The sequence below is a fragment of the Strigops habroptila genome, chromosome 3 (assembly GCF_004027225.2).
Source record: "Strigops habroptila isolate Jane chromosome 3, bStrHab1.2.pri, whole genome shotgun sequence".
Lineage (NCBI taxonomy): Eukaryota > Metazoa > Chordata > Aves > Psittaciformes > Psittacidae > Strigops > Strigops habroptila.
Window position 1 is genome coordinate 11,650,102 of NC_044279.2, and position 27,752 is coordinate 11,677,853.

At 36.3% G+C, this 27,752-nt stretch overlaps 1 protein-coding gene across 1 annotated transcript in view; it reads right to left on the minus strand.

The window, feature by feature from the left end:
• Positions 1–9,282: 9,282 nt before the first annotated feature.
• The window catches only part of LOC115605163 (guanine nucleotide-binding protein G(i) subunit alpha-1), a 33,385-nt gene continuing 14,915 nt past the window's right edge, over positions 9,283–27,752 (minus strand). Inside the window, exons 3-10 of the mRNA XM_030479176.1 lie at positions 23,876–23,918; positions 23,655–23,796; positions 19,049–19,206; positions 17,185–17,313; positions 13,804–13,933; positions 12,413–12,566; positions 11,196–11,410; positions 9,283–11,094 (exon numbers count right to left, since the gene is read on the minus strand). Of these exons, the coding sequence (XP_030335036.1) occupies positions 11,220–11,410; positions 12,413–12,566; positions 13,804–13,933; positions 17,185–17,313; positions 19,049–19,206; positions 23,655–23,796; positions 23,876–23,918 (947 nt within the window). The 3' untranslated portion in view covers positions 9,283–11,094; positions 11,196–11,219. The remainder of the gene's footprint in view (positions 11,095–11,195; positions 11,411–12,412; positions 12,567–13,803; positions 13,934–17,184; positions 17,314–19,048; positions 19,207–23,654; positions 23,797–23,875; positions 23,919–27,752) is intronic.

Sequence of the window (27,752 nt, forward strand, 5' to 3'; positions counted from 1 at the left end):
TCACTAGACAGTCTGCGACACTTGGAAGACAGACTTGTATGTACCCCTGATAATGCCTATTAAAGCTAGCATAAACACAACTTTCCTCAGCTTCTTTCTATACTCAAGGTGTGTTTGTGGTGGTCTGTTTTTCTCTACTGGATATAAAAAGCACACCAGGCTGGAACGGGTCTGGCAATTTCAGTTTCAGCTACGAACTGGTTTTAGTATCAGTTTTTATGAATCCCGGAAAAGAGGCTCACTTTTACTTTAACAGGACTGCTGACAGATCATAATGTAAACAGTGATAGTACGTAACATTTACAACCTTACAACTGGATTGGAGCAGCAGGCAAAATATGAAGAGAAGCTACGGAATATATTTCCGAGAAGTTAATCCCACTCTGAAGTCAGCTCTTTTTTATGGCAGAGAAAACATGATAAAACAGGCTAAGATAAGGTTCAGCTAAACACGCTTTCTTAAAGGGCATAAACACATAAACATTTTCCAAGAAAAAGGTTGTACACCTAATTTCTAAAGTAAGGGTTTACTCTGTCTCTGTGGAAAACGTAGACTACTTTTTTAACCTATGCCTTTAAAGAGAAGCTCAGTACCTTTCCAGGCCAGAAGGATAATTACGTAGTAAATAAATTGTCTGTATTACATCACTTCAGCCCAGAGAACCAGATCTCAGAAATGGCTGAGGGATAATAGTGCAGTTTTAGAGACATCCTAAAGAGTAAGGCTGAATACGATTATCTCATATTCACTTGTCCTGCACAGACTTCACATGCAACTTAGAGCAAGAAATTATATTATAATGAATTAGGTATGCCAGGAAATGGTTTTTGAGAGATTCTACTGAAGTCAGTTTTGGCCTTTGTTTTCAGTAAGAGTAATATCCCATGTAATTTCCATCAGCGGAAAAGAACTTCCAGTTTGTTCTTACAGAAAGTATCTTAAACATTACAATGTCCAGAGTGCTTGTTTTACAGACACGAGAACCACCCTTGCCTATACTGTACCTAGTATTGTTTATATACTCATACATAAGTAAAAAGCAACTGAATTCAGAATAAAAGGGTATTTAAAGTATATAGTGGAACTATTTAGACTCATTAAAACATAGCAGTAATATGGTAAGCCTTGCTGCTAATTATTATATGACGCTACTGTTTCTGAAAGAATTTGGGTCCAATTCATTGACTAAACAAAGACCATCTTAAATGCCCACTGGATACCAAACATCTTGCTAAAAAGTAGTGCTACCTAAACCACTGCGCATCAGACAACACCCCTTGAAAGCACTGCCATGTTAGCAGGTGACTGTTCACCTCACTCACTAGCCTGGCATTCTGGCTATCACAGGTAAGTCAGCATTGTGCTAGCTGCTCATCCTCTAACCTTAGTGGGAGCAGAATTCAGTTGTATGAGACAGACAACGTTAAACACAAAACTCCCGTCTGCATTGGCAGCAAAGCAATGAGCAGCATTGCCTGGTGCATAGGTTTTTTTCTAAAGAGGATTCTTATCCCTCTCAAGACCAGGCTAATCTCTCAAGCTTATTTACTGAAGTACAATCCTATCCAACTGGTAAATCACGATGTCATCTGCACATGCTGCAGACTCCTTCGGCTGCGATTCACTTTGTGGGATGATTTCTTACGTATCCAAATTAACTGTAGGGAATTGAATCTTACTCGTGTCTTATTTCCATGAAATGTTATTCCAGATAGTTCACTTCAAATGATCATCTATGGAAACAAAGCCAAAGGATTTTGCATTCTTGGTTACAGTGGTCAATTTGTCTAGGAAATGAGGCAACTTCTAATTCAGGAGTTTGTTCACTGCAAATGGGAAATATTTAGGAAGTCTGGTTTAGCAGTCCTCCAAACCCTCTTGTACCACCACCGCTTCATCCCTAATTCAGCATGGTTTCATACTTAGCACTCCACTGCCCTGGATCAGACAGACCAGCTGTGACTACCACCATTAAAACAGCAGCATCAGGAGTTCTCTTTTTTTCATCAGCAGACCTGCACTTTTGGAAGTAACAACCCCAATAAAGACACATGATTTATTTGATAGTTGTGCACAAAGCACGTAAGGCCACAACACAGCAAGTGCTCAGAAACACATGTCAAAACCTCCTTTGATCATACATAAGGCATGGAGTTCAGGAGCCGCATGGAAGACAGCCAGAGGCTGCATGTATGTCCATATGGAGACCGTTACAGAAGAGAGATCCACCCTTAAAGATAATATATTGCTTTAAATGGGCTTATTCTTTATCTTTCTATGTTGTACATATCTGATAGTGTCTTTCCATCTGCTTCCTCTCCAGAACACTAAAAATAGCATTCACGACAGAGACGTTAAAAGTCTTATTTTTCAGCTCTAACAAAACCTGCAGCCACTGGCATCCCCAGCTGCTTCCTCTTCCCCAAGATCCACTCACTGCCTTTCCTGCTACCTCCCTCTGCTAATAAAAATCCCCCTAAATCAATGCATTACTTGGCAAGTGCATTTATTGTAGCCATAGATAAATAACTAGAGGGCAAAAAACCCCTGTAAGTAAGTAGAAAGGTACACTGGCTTACAGCTTCATTAAACTACTCAACTTTTACCAAAGTCTGTTTCATGAGCTAATGGCCCAAGTTAGCCTACATGCAGATTTCAGGCAGCCTACACTAAAAGTAATTTGAAAAACACATTTAAACCTTCAAGTGGAGCCCCAGAACAGAAAACGAAAATGTGCAACATTTCTAAACTGTCAAAGAGACATTTAATCATTGTGATCCACAATAATCATTGTACCAGCAAGACTGTAGTACCGGTGGTGTTTTATTGTCAGTATCTTCAGCACAGCTGTAGTGCTACAGAACACGGAAAAAGAGAGCAACAATAGAAAATAATAATAAAAAAAAACCCCAAAACCAACCAAACCCTCTACATGATATCAATGTAATATTTAAATCCACAATAGGGCAATGAAAATAGAGCTGTGGAAGGATGGTTAAGGCACTTTTCATATACTGCATACGACCATAGCTCTTGAAGAGGCAGAATTATGATGGGACACTTTGCAACAAAGACAGTATGAAATTTTTTCAAAGCATTCCAAACTACCACAAACTAACCACCTGCCTCTTGAGCTGAAGAGTCTCCAATGAGCAGCAGCCAGCTGAGATTTAAAGCCAAGATCATTGAGCAAAACTATTCACATACCCCACAGAAGTATTAAGTTCTGTCATTTGGCTCTTACTCCTCCATTATCTACAGTCTTAGGCATTAGAAGCCAATTCATCTTTGTGACTCAAAATACATTTTGATTATGCTGCTTCATGATCATCCTCATTATTTGACAGTAATAAAAACAGTAGAACAGATTTTAAAGATACAGGGAGGTAAATGATGGTAGCTTCTCACCATACTTCTCATATCATCTCTCTCACACAGAATTAAGTGCAGAGGCAGAAGTGTCTCTAATAAGTGCAGTAAGGGCACCTACTTTGAATACAAGTGAAGAGCTGTGCTGATATAATGGCTAACAAAGTACTTTATTTTGGTATAATGAAATGCAATAAACTTCAATTTGCTGTGTTTAAAGCATAGAAGCTTGTATATATAGTTAATATTTTGCCTTCCAGAATACAGCTCATAAGAAAGATCTGCATTAAAAGTGCAGCTTGTACCTCCTGGGCCATTGCCCACCTAAGAACATGAAAGTCCTCTTAGGCGAATTAAAGCAAAGACAAAAACTGACTTCCTATAAATCTCTTTCTGAACCCAGCAGTCAAAGACTAATGGCTCTAGAGCAGAATTCTGGTTGGCAATAAGGTGTAGAAATGCTTTAGCAGCAACCTTTAATCAAAATCAAATCAGTCAAGGGACCAATACCTCACGAAGAAGCTGCATGCATTCACTCAGAAATTTAAAGTGTTCTGCTATCCAGTCAAACTCCTACAGTCCTGTTTCGTTGAAGGCCTTTCCTCAATATGCTACCTGAATTCTTCCAGAATGAACACCGTATTCTTTTGTCTATCTTTCCATGGCCTAATAACATCATGACTTAATGGAAGTCGTCAATTAATTATTGTAGTCTGACCAAAAGCAGCATGGAGACATAAAGAGGGTTTGGTATTTCAGCCTATGATACTGTATTTTTCTGTCTTTCAATCTCCATTTTTATGTTAAAAATGTATTGAACTGTTTACTAATTTGCAAACCTCTCAAGTAATAGTTAAGCTTTGGGAATGGAAAATTTTGAAGCTTGTTGAGATGATTCAAACTGGTATTTTTTAGTAAAACACTCATTTCGTATTCCTTCCCCATTCATCCTACCAAAAGGAAAACAAAATAAAAAAAGCTTTCCACTTTTAAACCCTTTTCACTTATAAATAGCTTTGCAATTCAAGATTCACAAGGAGAAATGGAAACTGATGCAGGAAAGATCTGCAAGAATGAATGGATGGACTAAGAAATCCCATGCATTGTACATGTAAGTCTCACCAGGCTGAATCCATCCAGGTAAAAGAAACAGCTAAAGGATTACTAGATCAGGCTTAAGTGAGCTGCAAACTACCTGTTTGCTGGTAGTTCAGAAAATAATTGCAAAGTTAATTTCAAATTGAAGTGGACATTGTAACTATTATAAATAAGATGGTATCTGGAAAAGAGATCTGAAAAGATGAATTTGTTACTATTGAAAGGTAAAGAGGAGGGACACAGCTGTAGTCTCACAGAACACAATACAGCTGGCTAGGGTACTCCTTCAGGATACAGGCAAATGAGTTCAGCATCTACTTTGGTTCAGAGCAATTATCTGAGTGAAGGTCCATCTCTGAGATCATAGCATGATCTGGGTTGGAAGCGACCTTAAAGATCATCTGGTTCCAACCCCCTGCCATGGGCAGGGACACCTTCCACTAGACCAGGTTGTTCCAAGCCCCGTCCAACTTGGCCTTGAACACTGCCAGGGATGGGGCAGCTACAGCTTCTCTGGGCAAACCTGTGCCAGCGCCTCACCAGCCTCATAATGAAGATTTTTTTCCTAGTATCTAATCCAAACCTCTGTCAGCTTAATGCCATTCCCCCTTGCATGTCACTACATGTCCTTGTAAAAAAAAAAAAAAAAAAAAAGAAGCCCCTCTCCAGATTTCTTATAGGCTCAGATTTCTTGTATATCTTCTATTGGACTTCATACAAGATACAAACATTTGTTGCAAAAGAATGAATTATTAGTAACTGTGATACATACAGATTCTAGCCCTTGCAGAAATAAGGAGCATTATGTAAAGTGAAGTCAGTTTAACAGGACAAGGTAGAAATAACCATTATAGAGTGTTTACTAACCCATTCGTCAGGACACTTCTCTCAGATTTGAGCAGGCCATACCTATTTAAAAAAATCAGACCAAATTTGACACTCTTAGTGTCCGAGGTGCCAGCTAAACAGCCTTTCAACTAGACTATGGAAAAAACTGATTGCCATCAACCCCTCAGTTTTGTCCATACTATGACAATGAGAAGTGTTAGCTCCAAAACCAGGCTCAAATCTACTTCATAAATGAGTTTCTGAAATGCTGACGTACCATGATTATGTGTGTGTTACTGAGAAAACATGAATCCTGGCTACCTAATATGCAATTTTAATTTTGCAAATTATTTCCTCATTGACCATGTGTTACTTCTTAGATGTACAAGTTTCATTGCGTTTTAAATGAACTGAACTACACTGCACTTGTCAAAGGCTAAGAAAACATACCCATTACCACATGCCAGCTGATAGGTGATCACTTGACAAACTGTTTTAACTTGAGATGCTAAACATTAAAGCAAGGCAAATTACCCCATTTCTAGCAGAACTGCTCATTGCTTTCTGAAGTCCTTTTGAAAGTGATGAAACAGCTAACTCCTTTTAAAGCTGCCACCGAAAGCCAGTTTATCTAAAGAGCCCTTCTACAGCAGCCACCAGAGTTTGGCCTCAAAGGACCTTAACACTTGTACTCTGGTAGTTTAGGGTTCTGTGTCATTGATATTTCTTTCCTCTTCATCAAGGATGCCAACTGTCAATGTACCGGATTAAACCACTACAGCTATCAGTTCTTTGCTGCAATTTCCACGGAATATAAAAATGCTTCATTCTGCCTCTCTTACAGCCTATGGAAGCACTGTATTTCAGCACTGGTCTCAGGAAGGCTCACAAAGAGCACTCTGACTGCTCTATTAATTTTCCTTTCACAGATTTATTAGGAGAAAAAAAATTAAGTGAAATGAAATAGCTTGTCCCCATCTCTGCTCTTTAATATTTAAAGCACTACAAAACTCATTTTACAGCTTCAGGATTTATCTTTCAGATCATCTTTGAGACTCTACAATACTAAAAATTCTGGTTTTGAAGAAAAAGCTCATTCAAGACAAGCAAACTATTACTCTGCAGCTGTATCAGCATTTTAGTCTTTCTGGCACAGTTTTTAACTAGGAATATAGATCTTCAAAAGCTGAGAATATGGATAGGACAAGATGTTTCAAGGTTAAGTGTACAATATACCAACAACTTTCTCCTAGCAGCATCCAAATATATAATCTCTTCTTGTGAAACTGTATTAAACCCTCAGAGCATTCAAACACAAAGTTAACAGACATCAGAAGAGCAGCCACCTCCCTCCCCCTCCATCTCTCTGGGGAGTCTCACTCTCTCCAGAAGCTGGATGCCTTTTGCATGTTTCTTTTTGCTGAGTAGCTCACAACCCCTTTTTCTCAGCATTTGTAAGATCAGGCTGCCTGTGCCTTCAATAAATAGACATCTAATAGCCTCACCTTGGAAAAAGGGTAAGGAGCTGAGCAACTGCACATACCTCATTGTATCGCCTCACAATTAGAGCTCAAAAAACCCCAGACATACAAGAACTTGCCAAAAAACAACTCTATGCCACATGACTCTCCCAAAGTTGCTTCTTCAAATGTTGGACACAGCTGTGAAGTTCATCACAGAGCATCTTTAAATCTTTCCCAGAACATCAGTCTCATAGGCCTGACTGACTACAAATGTCTTCAAAATGTTCTTTTTGCCTCAGTAGATGATACAGTTTACGACCTCCTTCCATTCCTTAAAGAGACAGAAGGACAAAGACCAAGAACTGTATAAGGAATTAATTTACAAGTAGAAAATCAAGGCAAACTAACAACTTGTAAGCCAAGCAAATATAACCTGGCTATGAAAGACACTGGCAGAATCTACAAGAAACTTCAGAATTTGATCAGAATGTACTCGTCTTCATGTGCAGTATCTAATAAATTACTTTTTTTACAGTAACATTTCCAGAAGTATGAAGGATTAAACCCATATGTTTGTTAAAGATTAAAAATAGCAAAAAGATCATAATTAAAAACTAGATGTGATGAACTTACAGGTATCTTAAGATAAAATACACAGGACTAAATCACATCCTGGACATGTGTTCAAGTAAGATTGCTACAATCAGCCACTGACTGTAATTTGGATATGTTTTTTGTGTTTATTGGTGTCCAGTTTTACATTCTAAAATATGCAGCTGATGACTTCTGATTTTTATTTAATAAATACACCAATAATTCTTATTAATGAAATATAAATTTTGGCAATTGATATCAAGTGAAGGTTAATACTGATCTCATTGGAAAATTATCTTTGTTCTAGTAACAAAAGATAGACGAAGTATTTTAAGTTTGTAATTTATGGAATCAAAACAGGAATAGCTGCATCTTTGTTTTAATCTATGAAAAAAAGTCGTGGCCAAATACTGGACAAGTGTTTTCAATCAAAACTTTGCAATTCTCAAAATGCCTTAGTTTCACAGGGGGTTTATCACTCTGTTTATCAGAAGAGAGGAAGAGTAAGAATTTGTGACTATACCTCAGCGTATTTTTGTCACAGTAAGATATTATGGTTCCTGAGGTAAATTACTTCACCTTTGAGTTTACGTGCAAAACTGATGGATTATTCATTTGTTTTAGTTAACCACTACTTTAATTTGACAAGTGGCCAAATCCTCCTGCAAGTATCCTGATACCTATTTGAAATGCGTTTCCCTCTCAGCCATTTGTACTGTACAGGCTCAAAGTACACTCTGATTTTGTAGAAATGAGGACACTTATTTGCAAGAGGTATTTGAGATGTTCTTTGTGTCATACTGTAAGGACTTCTGATGATAAGACCGTATGACTTGAACTATAAGCTATGCAACTGAAAAGCTTTACCTGCTCGAGTTCCTGGTTTCCTAGATTTTCTTAATGCTTGTTAATATAAACACATGCAGTTTCAAGTACACTTATTTATTCTCTATTCAGTCTGCATATTCTTACATTACTGTAACAATAATATTACATTACATAGACATCTGTATGTTATCTGCAAAAGAAATTGAAGATCAGCATATTCCACAGAATTCAAGGTACCCATTCCTTGGATGTCTACACAATGGCACAACCTTTGAGTGAGAAAGCTCAGTGACAACATCACTTCCCAAACTTCTCCATCAGTGGAAGGACAGAAAAGGAGGAGAATAAAGAAGGGTAGCTGGGAACAGCTAATTCTGTGAAGCTGCCAACGTATTTGGTCTTACACTCTTTTGTTCCATTGCAATTAAAAACAAAGTCAAACAGCACATTCTGATCAGTGCATTCTTGCATATATACATCTTTCTTCTGTAACAGCTGCTCTGAAATTCCTTTCAGAAGTGAGGCATTGCACTACAGGAATATAGTTCTACTACAGGACTACAGGTCTACACTGCGGGCTCAACTCTTTCCCTTCCTAAAATCCAGAAGGGAATATGATCAAAAATGGTATAGCATTACACTATCCCATGTGGAGCTCAACCCATTGACTGCACTTTAAAAAATAATATCTGAATTATGCCTTAGCCCAAGCAAATTATTACTAACACAGAACTGCTCAACAATCTCTGCATCTATAAGGAAACATACCTGCTGTCTGCTCATCAGAAAACACAAGCTTATTTGCCTGGACTAGCAAACAAAAGTATTTCACAATTTTATTCTGTGTTAAGACGTAAATACTTCAGAAAACACTCTATGTGAAATTCAAAATACTCTCCAGTTCAAGGTGTTGGGAACAATGCTCAAGATAAAATATTTAGGAATTAATCAACAATCATCAATTAATATTCATTTTCACAGTTTCTTGCATAGTTTTTGAATTTACTCTGGACTTCTTATCTTCTCTTTTTTACTACCTAGTTACCTCCATAGGATGGATGAAAAAAGATTTCCATCAGCACATTTAATGAAAAACATTTCTTTCAAGCAAGGCACAAAATTTAGATTTATTTGATTAATCCCAATTCTCGTTTTACATTTAGTACAAAAACCAACTTGAATGTAGGTGTAAATACAATTTCCACAAAGTAGTTCAATGAGATTTAAAATCAGTTATGTACCCAGAACCATAAAGTACAACTAAAAGCAGCCCAGGATACACAGATTGCTTACCATAACTGCTGAACGAGCTCATAATGTATGAATATACTTAACAAACTCCAGTAATAAGTTATCTCCTTTCTAATCTTTCATTTGAAACACATTTAGCAGTTCTGTACCTAACAAAGGAAGCATTAAAGAATGAGAAGCGCAGATAAGTTTTACTTAAGCTGAGGCCTAAATGAAACACACATTCAAAAATTAAATAACAGAACAATGACTTAAATATTTCGGCTGAACATTAAGAACATAAATGTTAAGATAATATAGAAAAATAGCAACAGGTTCAAAGACTTATTTACTTCTCAAAGAGCCTACGGTGTACTGTAGCTGCCTGGAATATTTTAACAATTATAGAAAATCATATTTCCAAGTTTGGTACATTTGTATTTTCTAGATGACATACATTTAAGACAACCATCCATGAACTTATTTACAAATAGGAGCTTACTCATTTCAAAATTTGTATTAAAAAAACCAGTTTTGGCACTACCCATAAGGCAATGGATGATATGTACCTAAGATAGCAGAACATATAATGAAAGCAAAATCAGAAGAAAATCATACAATTTTAACTTATTAAAGAAACTGTGAGACTTTAATTATAATTAAAGAGGAAATTAAAACATCAGCATTTGCAAGTCAATAAAACACCCTATCCAAAATACTGATGATTCTTTCTATATGCAACAGGAAATAGCTTTAATCTGTGAAGCCACTGTGTCATGTCTTGTAGGAGAATCTGATATTTCTACGGTTATTAAATTATCAAACCAGTTTATTACCAGAAAATAGCAAAACGTTTAGGGAGAACATGATTTCACTTTTAAGCTAAGCAGAAAAAAGAAATTACTCTGAAGTCCAGCCTTTATTAACTACTTAAAGAAGTAATTTTGCTATTCACTTCACTGAGTAAAGACCACAGCTTCAAACTTTTTTTTATTGATATGAATGGTTTTAAGAACTTCCTTTTTGCATTTCCAACAGCTTCAATGATAGTTGAACCTTAAAATTAGATCTCAGTGTTGCCACATTTGTACTGCAAAGATTGCAAAAGCCCAGATTTCATCAACTATGGATTTCATGTAAATTTAAAAAATAATTTTTGCATTTATCTTAGATTTATAAAAAGATTCATTTCCTCTAAAACTTAAGGCAAAAACAATTTTTATTGGTTATGTTTCTTTAAGTCTGAGCAGGTGTATGAGGCTGTTTAAATATCAAAAAAGCTAACGCCATATACAGTATTACCAACAAAAGTAAAGAATAAGGCAGCATGCACCCTTAAGATGAAAAGAAAATTTAATTTTACAAGATGTTTAAATAATCCAAAGGCAAAAAGGTCTGTCTCCCCTAAGAGTATCTTCATAAAACATGGAAAGTTTAGAGGACATCAAGTTACTAAAATATTCCATTCAATGTTTATACAAATACATTACTACAATTATAAGTATACATACAATCAGCTGACATCTCAGTGTTAACTAATTACTTAAATTTACAAGACAAACATAAATAAAGCTGTTAAAACAGGCAAGTACAGTACTGATCTATCATTCAGCACAACGTATTTTTCATTTCTTTCACCTTGAAAAGAATCAGATTAGAATTGTGCGAAGTCGTTCTCCAAACCTAGAAATAAAATGAAAGAGAATTAAGTATATCTATGCAGGTGTTACACAGCATGGGCATATTCCAAATGCTTAAGTCCTGTTTCCAGGCATATAATTTACCATTTAGCAACCTTTTGTCTGCTCTCAGAAGAGGCCACAGTCTTTAAGGTTATTTTTAATAATGACATCGGTTACAGCATCGAAAACAAACTGCACATTTTTTGTGTCTGTGGCACATGTGAAGTGAGTGTAGATTTCCTTCGTGTCTTTTCTCTTGTTAAGGTCTTCAAACTGACACTGAATGTAAGCAGCTGCTTCTTCGTAAGTGTTTGACCCTAGAAGGATAAAAATTGACCAGTAAGCAAACTGAGAAAGGACAAGATGCATAGTCTATCTTTGAAGAAAATGGCTCTTTGGAAATAGTTAACCTAAACCTGAAGGGGAATAGTTCCACAGCCATTGCTTTAAGATACCACAAATAAATTATGAAGGAAATGGCTCTTTGGAAATAGTGAACCTAAACCTGAAAGGTAATAGTTCCACAGCCATTGGTATAAGATACCACAAATAAATAATGAAAGAAACCTTTTGGACACATTTTTAAGAATAAAAACTGAAGAGACAATTCCAGCTGCAGGAAGAGTCTTTCCATTTACTTCAGCAGAAGATGGAACAAATCATTAATGACCCATCACTGCTTCCTAGATTAGGATAATTTGTTTCTTTCATTCAAGTTACTTGCTTTCGATTTTTATGTTTTTAAAAGCCTTGGGTTTTTTCCAAATTCAATTAAAGACATTTGGCATACACATTTCCCCTAAGCTTTTTACCTCCAGTGTGCTATTTTCAGTACAATGGAATAATCTGAAGTTACAACGAAATGATACATAAAAAAACCTAAGACTTGTTGAATTAAATAATCCTCTTTTGCTATATATTTCCTGAATAAGCCACCTACTTCTAACATGCATGTACACTCCCTGTTCAAATACATTCTCAGATATCCTAAGGGATTCCTGCTAGCAAGAAAAAATACATCCAAGTACAAAAATAGAAGGACATAAAAGAATGGGCTAAATAAATTCATCGGAAGAGTTGCAAGAATTTAATGTAAATGCTATCAGTGGACCAGCACTATTTCACTCCGTTAAAAATATGCCCCTGACTTAGCACTATTTTATTTGTGGCCATAAAAACAACCTCCTCATCTTAACCTTCACTTCATTAAAGTATTTTACATACCTAAAGTTTAGAGCTATCAAGCTCCCCTTGATTTGTGCATCAAAAATGAGGTAATTTAACCAAAACTACTTGACACCTGCACCCCCCTCCAATACCTGCATATTCAGGGTAGCAAATAGTGAGCGGACTCCTTTTGATTTTTTCTTCAAAAAGATCTTTCTTATTCAGGAAGAGAATAATAGAAGTGTCTGTGAACCACTTATTGTTGCAGATACTGTCAAACAATTTCATGCTTTCATGCATCCGATTCTGTAATTGGAAAAAATACCTCATATTTCAGACTTCGGTAGTAAGATCAGGATACATATTATTGAATAGATACAAACAAGCCAGGAAAGTTACAAAACTACGTTTCTAGCCTACGGAATCACATTTTACCACAGGGAAACACAGAGAGGCCAAGACCACTACAAAGAACACTTCCACAGGCAGGGTTTAATCAACCTTTTTTCTTTCTTCTCATTTCCAGGTTTAAGCTGTTCAATGTCTTAGGAATTTTTGGTGTGTTTTGACATTTTGGAGTACAGAGATTCTACATGAGTTGCTGAGTTACCTGAATTTGTCCTACACTGATTAGATGTTCTGGATACTGAAAATTAAATTCTGCACTTAGCTGAGATTCCAGCATAAGAAAAAAAGAAACCAAAAATGATTCTACAGGACTAGAGAATCAAGTGAGCAGGGTTTTTATCTCTTACCATAATTTTTAACTCTTTAGAAAAACTGACCAACATGTAAGTACTTTGGCCAAGCTCCAGTCATTTAAGTAGCAAGGTCCTAGCTATGATCTTCTTTGACTACATTTGACTTGAAAGGGTTTTTTCTTTTCTCTTTCCTCCCCAAAATACATTCTATAAGAAGTTGCAGAACATGAGGAAGAGCACAGAAATCTGTTAATAATTCACACACTACAGATTAAGCATCACTTTAGAACACTCTGTGCATACTGATAAGGAGTCGTCACACCTTGGAAGAGGGTAAAGGAATAGAGGGAGTTGGAATGGAGAAGAAAAATTTCTGCAACTAAGGAAATAAATCAGAGAAACACATTTAGAAAGAAATAAAACCTGAAGACTGAGGAAAGGAAACAAAACACAAGGTAAAGTAGAAACAGAAGTCAAGTAATTTCTTATTAGACACATCTAGCATCCATAGAGAGACTAAAATGTATACTACTGATAATCTATCTTCATGAATTTATGCATCCTTTAAAACATGAAAGAGTGTAGCTCTTTAAAACATTCTTTCATTCTTTAAAACATGAGAAGAATACTTGTCTTAGTATTCCTTCTGAGAATGAGGAAAGACTTTGAAACCTGAAAGTATGAATTCTATCACCATTTCTCTGAGACCTTTCACACAAACCCCATACATCTTACAAAGCAGTAACACTCTAGAAGATTTATTTCTAGCTTTCCTTTCAAATGTATTTAGTTTGAAAGAACTAAGGTTTATCCAAGACATTCTTCAACATTACAGTACTTGCCATTTCCTCATCTTCAGCCAAGACCAAGTCATAATCACTTAATGCCACACAAAAAATAATTGCTGTAACACCCTCAAAACAATGAATCCACTTCTTCCGCTCTGATCTCTGGCCTCCAACATCAAACATTCTGCAAAACAGAAGTGCAAAGCAGGGAATGAACTTTGGAATTTCTAACTTTCTGAATGTTAACCAATAAAATCTGAAATTATCAGCTATGTACGTATGATCACAACATTTTTAAAAAGGCATAAAAACATCTGCAACATGCTACCATTTAATGTCTCAGTATAAAAAAAGATATATAAAGCCTTAAAAGCCTTCCTGTACAACATGAGAAAGGGTGATATGAAAGCTAAACAAAACCAGTTATTTACAATACTGTATTTAACAGTAAAAATGTAATCTATAAAAATAAAAATACAGTTAGCTTTACTAAATGCAAACTAGATGAAAGTGTTATTCAGCCTTCAGCCCAAACGAATTACAAACTCTAAAATAACGAAAAGTATTGATCAACAGTGTAAGATTCTTTACAAGCAGCATGGTGTCTAAGAGTTGGAAATAGCGCAATACTAAGGAAACTGGATAAAAGTAACATTGTTCTAGTATTCTGAATATATGAAATCTAATCTTCACTTTTTCAAATTTAATCTGGAATCTAAATCCTGGTGAGTGTCAGCTCCTTCCTCCACTAAACCAAACTGCAACTTGATGTATTTTTCAATCGGACATTTTAAATAGGATTTTTTTACGAGATGCTAAAATTATTTTCAAAGTTCTCTTAAAAGACAAAACAAGCATCACATACTAAGAATAATTATTTTCTCTCTAATTAATGCATTTTTTTGAAATACAGTTAAGGGAGGGGGGGGAAGCTGAGCTCTATAGGTGAAACTTCTTTCTTTTAAATTCTTAGCTTAGCAGGGAAAAACCTTTCTGAATGGTTTATCTGCAATTGTGCAAACTGAAGGACTTATGCAAGGTCCTTTCATTAGCATCATGTGTTTTTAAAAGCAAGTGTTGCCAGAACTGCTGAGTTCTGCTTCTTTCAGACTATTTAAGCAATGAACATTGTTCCAGTACCCATACAAAATCGGACATAGGCCAAAAGGACACCAGATATTTCTTATGATTGCTTTCAGCTCTTTTTTAAGGTTATACAAGTTGTTTGTTCCAATCCTCAGCCTTGCGAAAGACTGAATTTGACAAACATTTTTTTGAAGCAGGGTGTTTACAAAAATATGATACATATCTGGAAAGCATCACAGATTGCACACTTATTAAATCTGACCTGTATTTTTGTTATCCCCCTTTCCTGTTTACCCTGGACTGTAAGATTGTGTGGGGGCAGGCAGATAAAAAAACCTCCTGATGTAATGTTAGCGTACTACATAATTAGGTAAACTGCACTTGAAGGGGTTCAATTACACTTGTTATTTTTAGAAATCTTCAAGTGTTTTGAGTTGCCAGACTTTTATTCAGAAAAAAAAAACCCAACCCCAAAAAAACTCACAGCAAAAATAAAAAGACCCTTTGCTTTCCAATCAAAAAATACCAGAAACATCATAACCTCGAATGAGGTCTTCTACTTGTGTATGCTATCGTGCAAGTTACGATGCTCATTGCCTGTTTCAATATTCTACAATGGAATAATGCCACCTTAAAAATACTTTAAAGGTGACTCCTGTTAGAATTTACAAATGAAAAAAGGATTCCTCAGAAGTGTTCCTTACCTTCAGAGCCATTTCTGAGGGGAAGTCTCTGGATATCACCCTATATAAATGCAAGTCAGCCATCTACTCCTAATTAGTTCTCAAATAATTAGTGATGGCTGTACCCAAAGGAAGATATTTTGCACTTGTATACCTTAATAATTAATACCTTAAATTTTAGTTGTTACCTCTAGCAATTCTAATGCTAATGTTTTATAATTTTGTATTAAGAGCTGAATTTCCATAAAAAATCATTAGGTTATCAGAAGAACATTTCTACAAAACAAGGTGTTCTTTGAAGGCAAAAGCAGTAAATAATCAGACTCAATTTCTGAAATAGTCTATATAAAACATAATGAAGATGACTTGCTATTTGCATTTGAGATTGAATCAATAATCAAAGCTAGGCTAAGTGCTTTATAGAGAAGGCAGAAATGAGGCTCAACCTCAAAGAACCTAAACGCACACAGCAAAACAGGAAAGATAATGAATACCAACTGAAGTACACAATATTGCACAGCTAGTTGCCTATGTACCCTCATCTTGGTATAATCAAGCCTTTTATGCCTTCAGTTCTTCAGTTCATCTTAAAAGTCCTTTTCAATGTTACGCAAGAGTATACTTCAAGCCCTTCCAATAACTCTAAGTTATCACTATCTCCTAAAGCATCTAAAATTTAAACACCTGCTGTACAGGTGTTTTACATGACAGCTAAATACTTCCAAAGGCATGTCTGAAAGTTACACCCTTCATAGAAGTGTAATCATATGGTCCTTGTAATAGACTTTATAGGACTGTAATGACATGATCTTTTTAAGAGCCCAAAAAATAAGCATGGGCTGGAAGTAGCCACATGCATACAAATTCATTGAGTGTAGAAGAATTTAAATCCATCTACAATAGGGACTGAACAAGAAACATTAGAAAGTGAGTGAGAAAATACTTCCCATTAAGACACTAAACAAATACATTGTATAGATATGACAACAATCTCTGCGCAATTTAAATGCAGATGCAATGTGAGTTTTACTGAGTTTTCTTCCCATTCTTCCTGATCAGCCAGAGGTAGAATATTACATTTATACTACCCTATGCTTTCATCATGAATGTCTTTGGATTTGAAATGTTCAGTATATTAGCATTATTTTGTCAATCCCACACAACAGGAAACAGAAGTCACAAAGTACTAAATAAAGTACTACCTTAAAGTACAATACATATTTTAATTAAGTTCTCCAGGAAAATGTATTTACTTTTTCATACAACACCAGCAAATATTCATAAGCCTCTGGCTCTCCAACTGAATTTAAAGGGAAGAATCTGATAGACAAACAGCTATTTAACATTGCAAAAAATTGAGCATTTTGAGAATTAATTTACACATAAAATACCTTTACAAAGAGCTTCCAATAAACCCAAAGTATTAATTAATATTAATAAATATTAATAAATATTTGCATATTTATTTCTGAGTTATTACAGGAGTTCCAATGACTCCCCACACCCCTTCGGAAAATTCAGCCAAGCATGTGGACTTTCTTTCATAGAAAACAAAAAAAAAGGATGGGGGATGTCAAAGTTGTGGTTAGACATATATGTTAAATTATATCATTGTACTTTACAGAAACCATAACAGACAGATGAACATGCAGCATGATTTACATACTTAAAATGAAGATCTTTGAAAGTAAAGTGAGTCTCCACTATTCCTGTAGTTTTCACTCTAGTCCTGAGAACATCCTGCTGGGTTGGAATGTAGCTGGTTTGTGCTATCCTGTCCAAGTCATTCAAGTAACTGAAGGTAAAAATAAATACTGCTTTCAGTTATTCATAAAATAGTAACATAATTACAAAGAAGTTCTAGGTCCATTCATTATATTGTGCTTGACTGACTTTATATAATAGCTTTCTCTGAGGTAAGGCAAAAAGCAAAACACATAATTGCCCTGAATTTTCCAAGGTTTTTGAAATAAGCTTTAGAGGCACAAGATATTTCATTCAGGAGAAAGAAAATGTATCCAACTGACTCCACTACAAAGAATTCTTCTTCTGAAATCCCAAAATGCAAACAAGGTTCTATGTGCACCAATGTTATTTGCGCTCACTGGAAGAACACCTTCATCTTCACAACATACTGAACTACAAGTTACTTTGAAAAAGCAAAGTCCAAAATTACCCTGGATTTGATAACAAGTATGAAAAGAATAACTCAGTGTTTTAGCCAGAATTAATGTGTTTAAGCAAATGCTTAATACATAACAATTAACTTTTTATGGAGAATTTCTAATTGCATACTTCTTTTACAATAGCATACTTTCATTACCAATATTCCTGCAAAGCAGGCTAAGCAGCCCAGCATTTCTAAAAGCCATATAAATCTTATTTGTGCTTATTTGTGTAAATAGGGAAAGCATTATGATGTTCTTTCAGTGTAACCAGAAGTTTGCAATTTTAAGGATACAACTGTATGGCTGGAAGAATAATCTTATGAAATTGGAGGCAGAGTTATCTAAAACAACAAAATAGAACCAAGGAGGTTACCAGACGAAAGTGATCCATACTGAAGAAAGTTTGTGCAAGTGGTATCTCTTAAGTCAAGAGATCTGTCATCATGAGCTCAGCTTGGTTCCAGCTACCCTCTGTACCCTTAGAAGAACTTCAGCAAACAAGTAACAATCATGCTGGAAGTATCAGTGTTATTTCAATACAATTTGATCACATTCCTATTCATTCAGCATGCCTATAATTGCATTACTCCAGCTGTAGTCTTCTTAGTTACCACACCTGCATGGTTTTTGTTTACGTTATTCTAAAGAACAGAAGTACCTTATTTTAAGGAAAGTGACAATCAACTTCAAACACTACAAAGTAATTCAGAATGATAAAGCTTTAAAAAATTGCCCTATGAGACCAGTATCACTGCTACATCGTTATTTACCCTCTTACCACTCTTTCACTGGACACTTTTCCTTGACTGACTTACCACTACTTGCTGCCATCACACCTTATTTCTCACACCCTGATTCCTTACTATTTTACTTTTTCAGTGAAGTACCCTAGCATAGAAGACACATCCTGATTGTTGCCTCTGCTCAAAATGTTTTTAATAGACTGTTAAGTAACGAAGAAAATGCAGCAATGTTGAACCACAGAGGAAACTACTATGAACATAACAGTAGTATCCTCAGTAATACAGAATCACATCACACAATCAAGTTTCCTGGACATATTCAGATACCAAACAAGTATTTGAGTCATGTTTTTGTAATAAAAATGCTATGAAGTTATTTTTGTCTTCCTCAAGAGAATAAAACAACTGGTCAGGTCATGACTCATTGATAATTATACCATACCTCTTCCTTTCCAAGCTTGAAGCTTATTTGGAGCATTTTGACCTAAGTAGACAGTATCTTTGTTCAGATACTTGGAAGTTTTCTATTTATATGGCAGCAGAATTCCTCAAAAGATGACACTTCCTTTAGCTACTACTTACAAGACGAAGAGAATCTTGTTTGTCACATAGTACTCACTAGGCAGCAGAGTCATTAAGCTGGTATTCTCTAGATCTGTTGAAGCAAGCTTGAACTCCACTGTCTTTCCACAGTCTCTTGATGACTCCAGCAAGCTCTGAAGTCATAAATCCTTCTTCTGCTGCTCCAGCTAACACAAAGAGTTGACGAGCATCATCCTTTAAGATGCAAACACAAAGTGGAGACGCAAGTATTGAGAAACACAACAGAAGTATTATCACCTAAGAAATATATTCAGCACATTAATTACTGTCTTAACCTGGTAAATGTGAGTCTAACCAAACAAAAAAAAATTTGAAGGAAAACAATTGGGCTTGGCATTCTGTGTAGGATATTAATTCCCACATTTTTCAACAACAGAAAAAGACTAGTAAATTAAATTTCTCATTAGCTGATCAAGATTCTGATCTGTTTGTAACTTGAATTAAGCTTTTATAAACAGAAGTAGTAACATATTTTGTGCTCAATTCTAAGGTAACCTTATTTGCTTACCAAATATCACAAACTGAATAGAACTGTTACAATGCATACTAGAACCTTCAGTAATGCAGATGTGTATTGATTGACTGAAAAAAACACATTAATCACTTAAGCTTCAAAAACCAACTTTGTCTGAAAATAACAAATGATCATTTTTTACCAAATCCTGCATCAGGAAACAGAAAATTATTTTTTAAAACCTTTCTAGATAAATCAGTTACAAATATCCATTACCTTAATTGTTCTACAGAGACCAAGTTTTCTCAGTAATGCAATATCAAGCAAACATTAAGATTTTTGAAAGAGCAAATGCCGGATTTGAAGACTACATATAAAGACTGCCTTTGAGAGTGAGGCTAATGGAGTACAGGATGTCCATCCACCAGTCTCCTTTAACAGAATTTGACTGGTTGGCTACCTTCATCCAATTATGAGTGATGAAAGAATCTTTAAAATGTTAGCCCTGTAAGGCACTGGAAAAAAGAAGATAGCAGGTGGTAGAAGAAAGAGATCCATACACATTAGTACTTTACTGTTGGTAGCTGCCTGACCTTGGTTATCAGCTCTAAGTGATCTAATGCTAAGGTATGTCAGCCAGAAAAATCAGCATATTTGTGGCTTGTAACTACTACCCACAGCATGTACTGTTTGCCCAATGATTATGAAAACAGATGACACTGGAAAGGAGGAAGGAGAAAAGAGAAACTTGGGCACATCAGCTGGGAACTGAAAGTATTTCAGTAAAGAGGAGGATTTTAAAAAGCAACATATAAGGTTACTCTCATAAACAGTTAAGTTAAAATACAGATGCATATCTGTAGAAAAATCTAGTTCTGTCACCTTTGCTGTTCAAACAATAAGCTGCAGGGGAAAACCAAACCAAAACAAAAATTTCAGGCTAAGCACAGGAAGCAGTGATTGTTCTAAAGATACTGTCTTCTGTAAAATTAAATAATCAAAGATCAGGGCAGGGAAATTGTTTACAGATGGATTCAGTAATACTGATATTCATAGCTTGAAAACAAAAAGTTTGCACACAGTTCAGTCAACTCAGGGCAAACTTGAAGAGATTTTTATATGTATGTATACATATGTAGTTATACATATGAACAGCAGGTATCTGATATATATCATTCTATGGTACAGTTGAAAAAGTCTTTTGAAAGCTAGAGTAGCTACACATCCAAAACCAAGCATTTGTCAAACAAATTAACAGAATACTGATTACTGTACATGCACAGGACAAATTGTGGACAACTGAAAATTCAATGGGTTGCACTAATAACTACATTAAAAAAGCCCAGAGCAGTAAAGATCAAAGGGCTGGACAGTCAGATCTCAGAGACTGTCATGTGAGCAATATGCCTGCACAAAAGAAATTTGAATGACAATTCTGGTCTTGAGCCTTGTTTGTGGATGCAAATACCAAGGACCTACAACTCACAGAAGGCAGCAGACCTTGAAGAAGAGCCAATATATTAAGATACATGATGGAAACAGCTTAGAAATTAACAGTCAATTTTGTCATTAATGATTATGCCATTTTATACCTAACATGGTCTGACTTTTCAAACACTCCAAATTTACTCTGTTTCAAATATCTCTAAAATGGGAGAGGGTGAGGGAGGTGAGGGCTGGTGGTGGAACAGGAAAATCAATTTCAACCCAAACATTAACATACAAATTGGTTCCTGTTACCCCTTTCTAAGTATGACCAATACTACAGACACCACAAGTTAGTATGCAATGATCAAGTCCTATTTTCATTATTAACGAATGCTAGATACTTTCCTTTAATTATACTGGAATGGGGTAGCTTTCTCCCTACATATCATGATGTTTATACCAGATTTCAAACGAGATAAAGAAACTGATTTAGCCATTTCTCCAGATAATTACAGCAAATTTCACATTCAGAAAATGGTCTATCGTCCTTTAAAGTACATTCACTAAATGTCTCTCAAAACAGTTTCTACTTTAGTACTGAAACACCCTGTAGGACAAAGGAAAATACACCAGTCTTGAGACAGACCATTACTGAAGCTGCTGGTGTAATCTGTGCTCTCTTGATTCAAGAGCTTTAAAAAAGAAAATGTTAAACTCACTGCTTTACCTTCAGTCTTATGACAGAAATAAGAGTGTATGATTTTCCAAATAAACTCCGGCCACTTAGAATAAAACCCTCAGAAACGTAATGAAAAGAGTCTGAATGTAAGAGTTTTCATCAGGAATTTCAATTTTGAGTTTGTTTTTTGGTTTGTTTCTTTTTCATCAAAAAAAAAAAAAAAAGGAAAAAGAAAAAAATTACAAAATAGAATAACATTTAAAAAGCCACATTATAATAATCAAGGAGTATGCATACTTTATTTTTTTTAAGTGAGACTGATGTATAACTGATGCTCTGAATTCCTTTTTCCATATCTGATGCTACAATTGACGTTCCACAGCAGCGTTGCTCTGAAAAAAGAATTTGGACCACCAAGACCTGCCTAAGTGCAAACGCATGGACAGCTATTTTAAGACTATCCCTGACAAGTTTGCCTCATCATTTACATAGCTCTCTGAAGTCGAGAAACTCAAGATGACTTCAAATTGATATCATGCATAAAATAGCCCTCAAAATCTTCTTGTTAGTCATTTTATCTGCTAACACCTAAATTTACTCCTCCTCCGTTTTCTCTTTCTATGTATTTAGTAACACTAGTCTACCATCTTCCTCTTTCCAACATTAACTGCCAGACTCCCGAGAGGACTCCATTGCGCAAATACAGAACTAACATGCAATAAGATACTGTTGCTGCCCTGGAAAACTTTAGTCTTAAGGAAAGACACCAGCAAACACGAGAATAAATGTAGAGAGGAATAACCAGTGAAAACAAAAGTTCTACTAGTTGTGTTTACAATTGAAGAGGTGTCAGGTAGAATTAACATCTGTACATAAAACAGTGACTATCAAAGAGCAAAATGAAAATTAACTAATAATCAACAACTGCCGATTAGATTTAGCCTTCAGATACAAGTTTATGACCCACTCTATGTAAACTTATGAATGTCTGTATTCCTCTGACAACCATACATAACGCATTTCACAAGGTCACTGATGGTACACACTGGTATACTACAGCTAAGCTAGCTCCTGCTTCAAAAAGTGTACTGCTGAGCATTCCATATTCTGACACTAGTTTCTATGGAAAGAAAATGAAAGTACACATCCTGAACTAAGTTTCAGTGCTATTCAGACTAACAGCTTTGATGATCGATTTCAGCACTGCACCAGAGTGTACTCCTGTAACCAGAGGATAAGCAAAACCACTTAAGCTCAGCATTTTACAGAGATTCAGGGCATCTAACCTCCCAAGCAGACATGGACATAATCAGGGTCGCCAGATTATGAGGGTTAGGACTGGAGAAACAATAAGCCAAAAGAGTCAATTCTGCAGACCAGCTTTAACAGGTGGAATGGCAAACAGACCCATCAGAGGTTTGTATGTGGGATATTAGATGAAATGAGATGGAAAAGGTGCAGAAAAGCTTAGAAAAGGTCTATTCCTTGAGGGAAATCCTTAATCCATATGAGATGGAAAATGAGCAAGGCTACATTCATGTAAAATAAAGTCCTCCACACTGGAGATTAGTATGAAACAGGATCAATCTCAGAGGCTGGAAATGTTTTAAGCACTGCTGTGCCTATCATCTCATAGAGAAGTGCAGATAGCAGGTAGGTGCCTACCTATTTAAACTGGTTTTAAGCAACTTGAGGATGTCTAACTGAAATGACTTACAGAACATAACAGCCCCCAAGTCCATACAAGTAAAGAGACATAAGTACATAGTTTAATGTTTTTCAAAACCTTCCTAAGACTCAGATATTTAGTTCTCCAAATTTAGGTAGAATTTGGAGAATTGTAACTAAACAAATAGTTGCTGTGAATCAGCCCGGTGCTGATTGCTGCGTAGGTCACCTTGCCATGTAAAGACCAATGACATTTAGTTTTCAATTAAACTTTTTAGCCTATAAAGAAGATTTTTGGATATCTGGAGATTTTTTCAGGAAATAGTAACAGACAAAAATTGAAAATGAATGGATATTTCAGCTGTGTATCTATGTGTGTACTTCAATACTTACAGCCCTTCCTGGATCACCAAAGTCTATCTTCAACCTCCCCATTGCTCTAATGATAGCAATAATGGACTGAATGGTGTTACTGTAGACAACAGCTTTGTATTGTTTACATTCTTCTTCTGAATAACCAGCTTCATGGATAATCCTATGAAAGGAGAAAAAACATAAATTCTCTATTCAAATAAACAAAATATTTCTCTAGGATAGTATCTCACCATACTTACTTCATTTGTTTGACAATTGTGCTTTTCCCTGATTCACCAGCTCCTGAAAAATAAATGTGTAAAAATTGATTAGACTTTCAGTGATCTTTGAAAACACATTTAGTTTCTATACTTCAAATACATAACCAATATAAAAAACTTCAATATTTAAAAGTACATTTGATAAAAACTAATTTTTTATATCAAAATGTGTCGAGTCAAAATCAATGCGTTGTAAGAACAAATCATTCAGTTCTCAAAAGTCTTTGCTTGTCTTTTTACATAAGTGAGCATATTCTTTACACAGTCTGCTAGGTGTTTCTAATGAAAACTGATGTCAGTCGTTCAACTTCAAAGGGGTCTAAAGCTCAACACCTCAAAGTATCTTTTAAATCAACACCTAACCAAAAACCGCCTTTATAAGTTTTTCAAACTGTATTAATGGTCTTCAGTATTGCAAATGAGCATCTTCAAACTCTTCACAGTTCTAGTCCTTGTAACCATCTTTTTGGCCCTTGCAAGAATGAACCAACACAGTCAGACTCCTTTTTGTTGGAACAGATTGCATGAGGTTTACCAAATGTGCTAATACCCTTCTCAATGCTTCAAAAAAAGTGATAAAAAAGGCATACTATGTTAAAATGTGAAGTTTACAAAACCAATTAGCATGTCTATCAGCAGATACCAAACAAAAATTGCAGTTTTTGCTGCCTCAACCACCTTAGTTTACCTCCACTTACTTTAGTCTGCTTCTTTCTCTGAAAAAAATATGGAACTCTCAGAGGTGTGATCTAATCTCTTTAAAAAGCACACTCCCAGTTTGTGTGTCACTTCTGCTGTATGTATCCTTCCTCCTACATTTCCTCTTTCTCAACATGGTTTTGCAGAAGTGAGTATAATCTTCAGAATCTACGGTGTTTCTAATGCAAACAGATCACCGGTTGTCCAATTGCAATACAATCAAATAAAACTCTTCTTTAGAGGTCACTGTGACCACAGGAAGCCACTGATAAAGGCCATATTTATTCATCTTCAAAAAAGGTGCAAGAAGGGGAATCTGAAGTATTATGAGAGAGTCAGCCTCACCTCAATCCTCAGGCTAACTATACAGCAAATACTCTCGGAAGCAATTTCCAGGCACATGACTGGGAACAGCCAGGATGGCTTTACGAAGTGCAAATTGCACCTAACTTGGTAACTTTTTGTGAGGAAACAGCTGGTTTGGGGGATGGAGGACACCACTGGATGTGATTTACTTTGACTCTAGTAAGGCTTTCAATGCCACCTCCCACTGCATCCTTGCACCAAATTGGATAAATATCAACTTTGGGTTGTCTGAAAATCTGCCTAGACAGCCAGACTTAAAGGCTTGTGGTCAAAGGTTTAAAACCTAACTGGAAGCAACTCAGAAGAGGCAATCTTCAGGAGGCTACACCGGGCTATTAGAGTTCAACATCTTCATCAATGTTCTGAAAGCCAGGATGGCATGCGCCCACATCAAGTCTGAAGGTGACATCAGCTTGAGAGGCCAGGAATTGGTCACAGTGTTGGAGAAGAGGTGCTATTCAGAGGGTCCTCAACAACCTAGAGAACTGAGCTGACAGTAATCTCATGACAGTGAGCAGAAACAAATATGAGGTCCTGCAAGTGTCACAGAATAACCCATGCAACAATGCAGACTTGGGGCTAAGCTAGGGAACAACCTTGCAGAAAACAGCTGTGGGGATCAACAAGCTGAAGAGTAGTGAGCCCTTGTGTCAATGAAGGTCAACCACATACAGGGCTGCTGCACTGGGACGGAGTTAACTTTCTTCACAGCAACCTATATGGTTTGGTATTTTGGATTTGTGGCTAAACCAATGTTGGCAAGACACTAGTGTTGTTGCTATCGCTGAAAAGTGCATGCACAGCATCAAGGCTTTTTCTCTTTTCCACCCTGTCCCCACCCCTAGCGAGTAGGCTGGGGCTGGACAAAAGGATGAGACAATTGACCCAAGTTGACCAAAGGGATATTCCATACTACATCATGCCATGCTCGGCAGTAAAAGTTCATGGAAAGGAGGAAAGGGGGACATTTCTGGTTGTGATGTTTATTATAATCTTTGGAAGGGTGATTATGAAGGGTCTAAAGCACTAGAGCACCCAAGTCTTACAATGAGTGGCTAAGGAACTGGGGTTGTTTAGTCTGGAGAAAAGGAGGCTGACAGGAGACCTTATCACTCTCTACAACTACCTAAAAGGAGGTTGTAGTGAGGTGGGTGTCCATCTCTTCTCCCAAGTAAGAAGTGATAGGACAAGAGGAAATTGCCTCAAGTTACACCAGGGCAGGTTTAGATTGAATATTACAAAAAATTTCTTCACTGCAAGCACTGAAACAGGCTTCTCAGGGAAGTGATTGAGTCACCATCCCCGGATGTATTTAAAAGACATGTGAACGTGGCGCTCAGGGACATGGTTTAGTGGTGGACTTGGCAGTCTTGGGCTAACAATTGGACTTGATGATCTTAAAGGTCTTTTCCAACTTAAATGATTCTGTGACAGGTCCCACACATGCTGAGGCCCTGCTTTCCAGGAGGTGGCCAAACATCTGCCTCCCATCAAGAAGCAGGGAATTAATTCTTCTCTTTGCTTGTGTGTGTGAGCTTTTGTTTTTCCTATTAAAACATCATTATCTTGATTCACAAGCCTTTTTGCTTCCTTCTGTTCTCTCCTTATCCTTAGGGAGAGGAGAGTGACCAAGCAGCTCTGTGGGTGTTTGGGTTGTTTAGTCTGGAGAAACACTGGCCAACAGCTACGACTATTGAACTGGCAAAACTGCAGTCAACAAGCCAAAAGAAGCTGTTACTCCCTAGCAGTCAGCATTCATGATGCTGTATCCGAGTACCATGTACTGTTCCCCCCTCCTCAAGCATCCAGTAAATGAGATATTGATAAACTAGACAAAACAGATTATTCTATGCTTTGTCTACTGTAAAGTGATGTCTTTGGGATAGTCCATTAAACCAAACATGTAGCTTCATGACAGGCTCAAGCCAACTTAAGACTGGCTGCCAATAGTTGTCCCACCTCCTCCCCAACACTGCTACTGATGTGATGACACTGCTAATGATGACTAGACTTCCTTTACTCCAACACACAGCAGAATGAGTGTCAGCACCAACAGGAGCTAGCGTGCCGCAGAGTTAACTAGCTAAGGAATGAAGTAGGCCTGTCAATATCAATCTAAGATTGCTTAATGCCATCTTTAGCTAATGTCCAAGACTTATTTTTTTATAAACCTGCAGGTTTCTTCATAGAGTAGCAATAGTTCTCAGACTCTTGAGCTGCCATCGAAGCTCAGTATCAGTATATTATTATAAACAGAAAACAGAGACACCAGTACAAAGGTCATTTGTTACTGTGACACCAGAAGCATCTGTAAATCCAAAACCTTATCTGTAAATATATAATTATGAACTTAAGCACAAATAGGTGGCAAAAACTCAAAGATTAGCTTTATTAATGAAATTACTATAATTTGTTTTGGGTTAATATTTTTATTCAAACGATTTGAAGAAAGTATATACCCCTGCATCCAAAAGAAATTTTTGAGATTTAAGAAATATTCTTGCAGCATTTGATGTATACAACCTCGTGAAGTGCTCTTTCTGTTAAAAATTTGCCATATTTGACTAACCAAGCAGGTTGGTGTCAGAGCTAGTCACAGCACCAAAATTTAATTATTTGTAATAATCTTTCTGCTGTTTTTCTGGAGTTAGATGAGTGTTTCTCTATGGTGTAAGAATTCACATGTACCAAGTATCCAGAAATCTCACAAAAGCCATTTCAGTAATATAACCACAAACACATAATACATAAGAAAAAAACCTAAGTAATTTATTACAGAGTACCTAACATC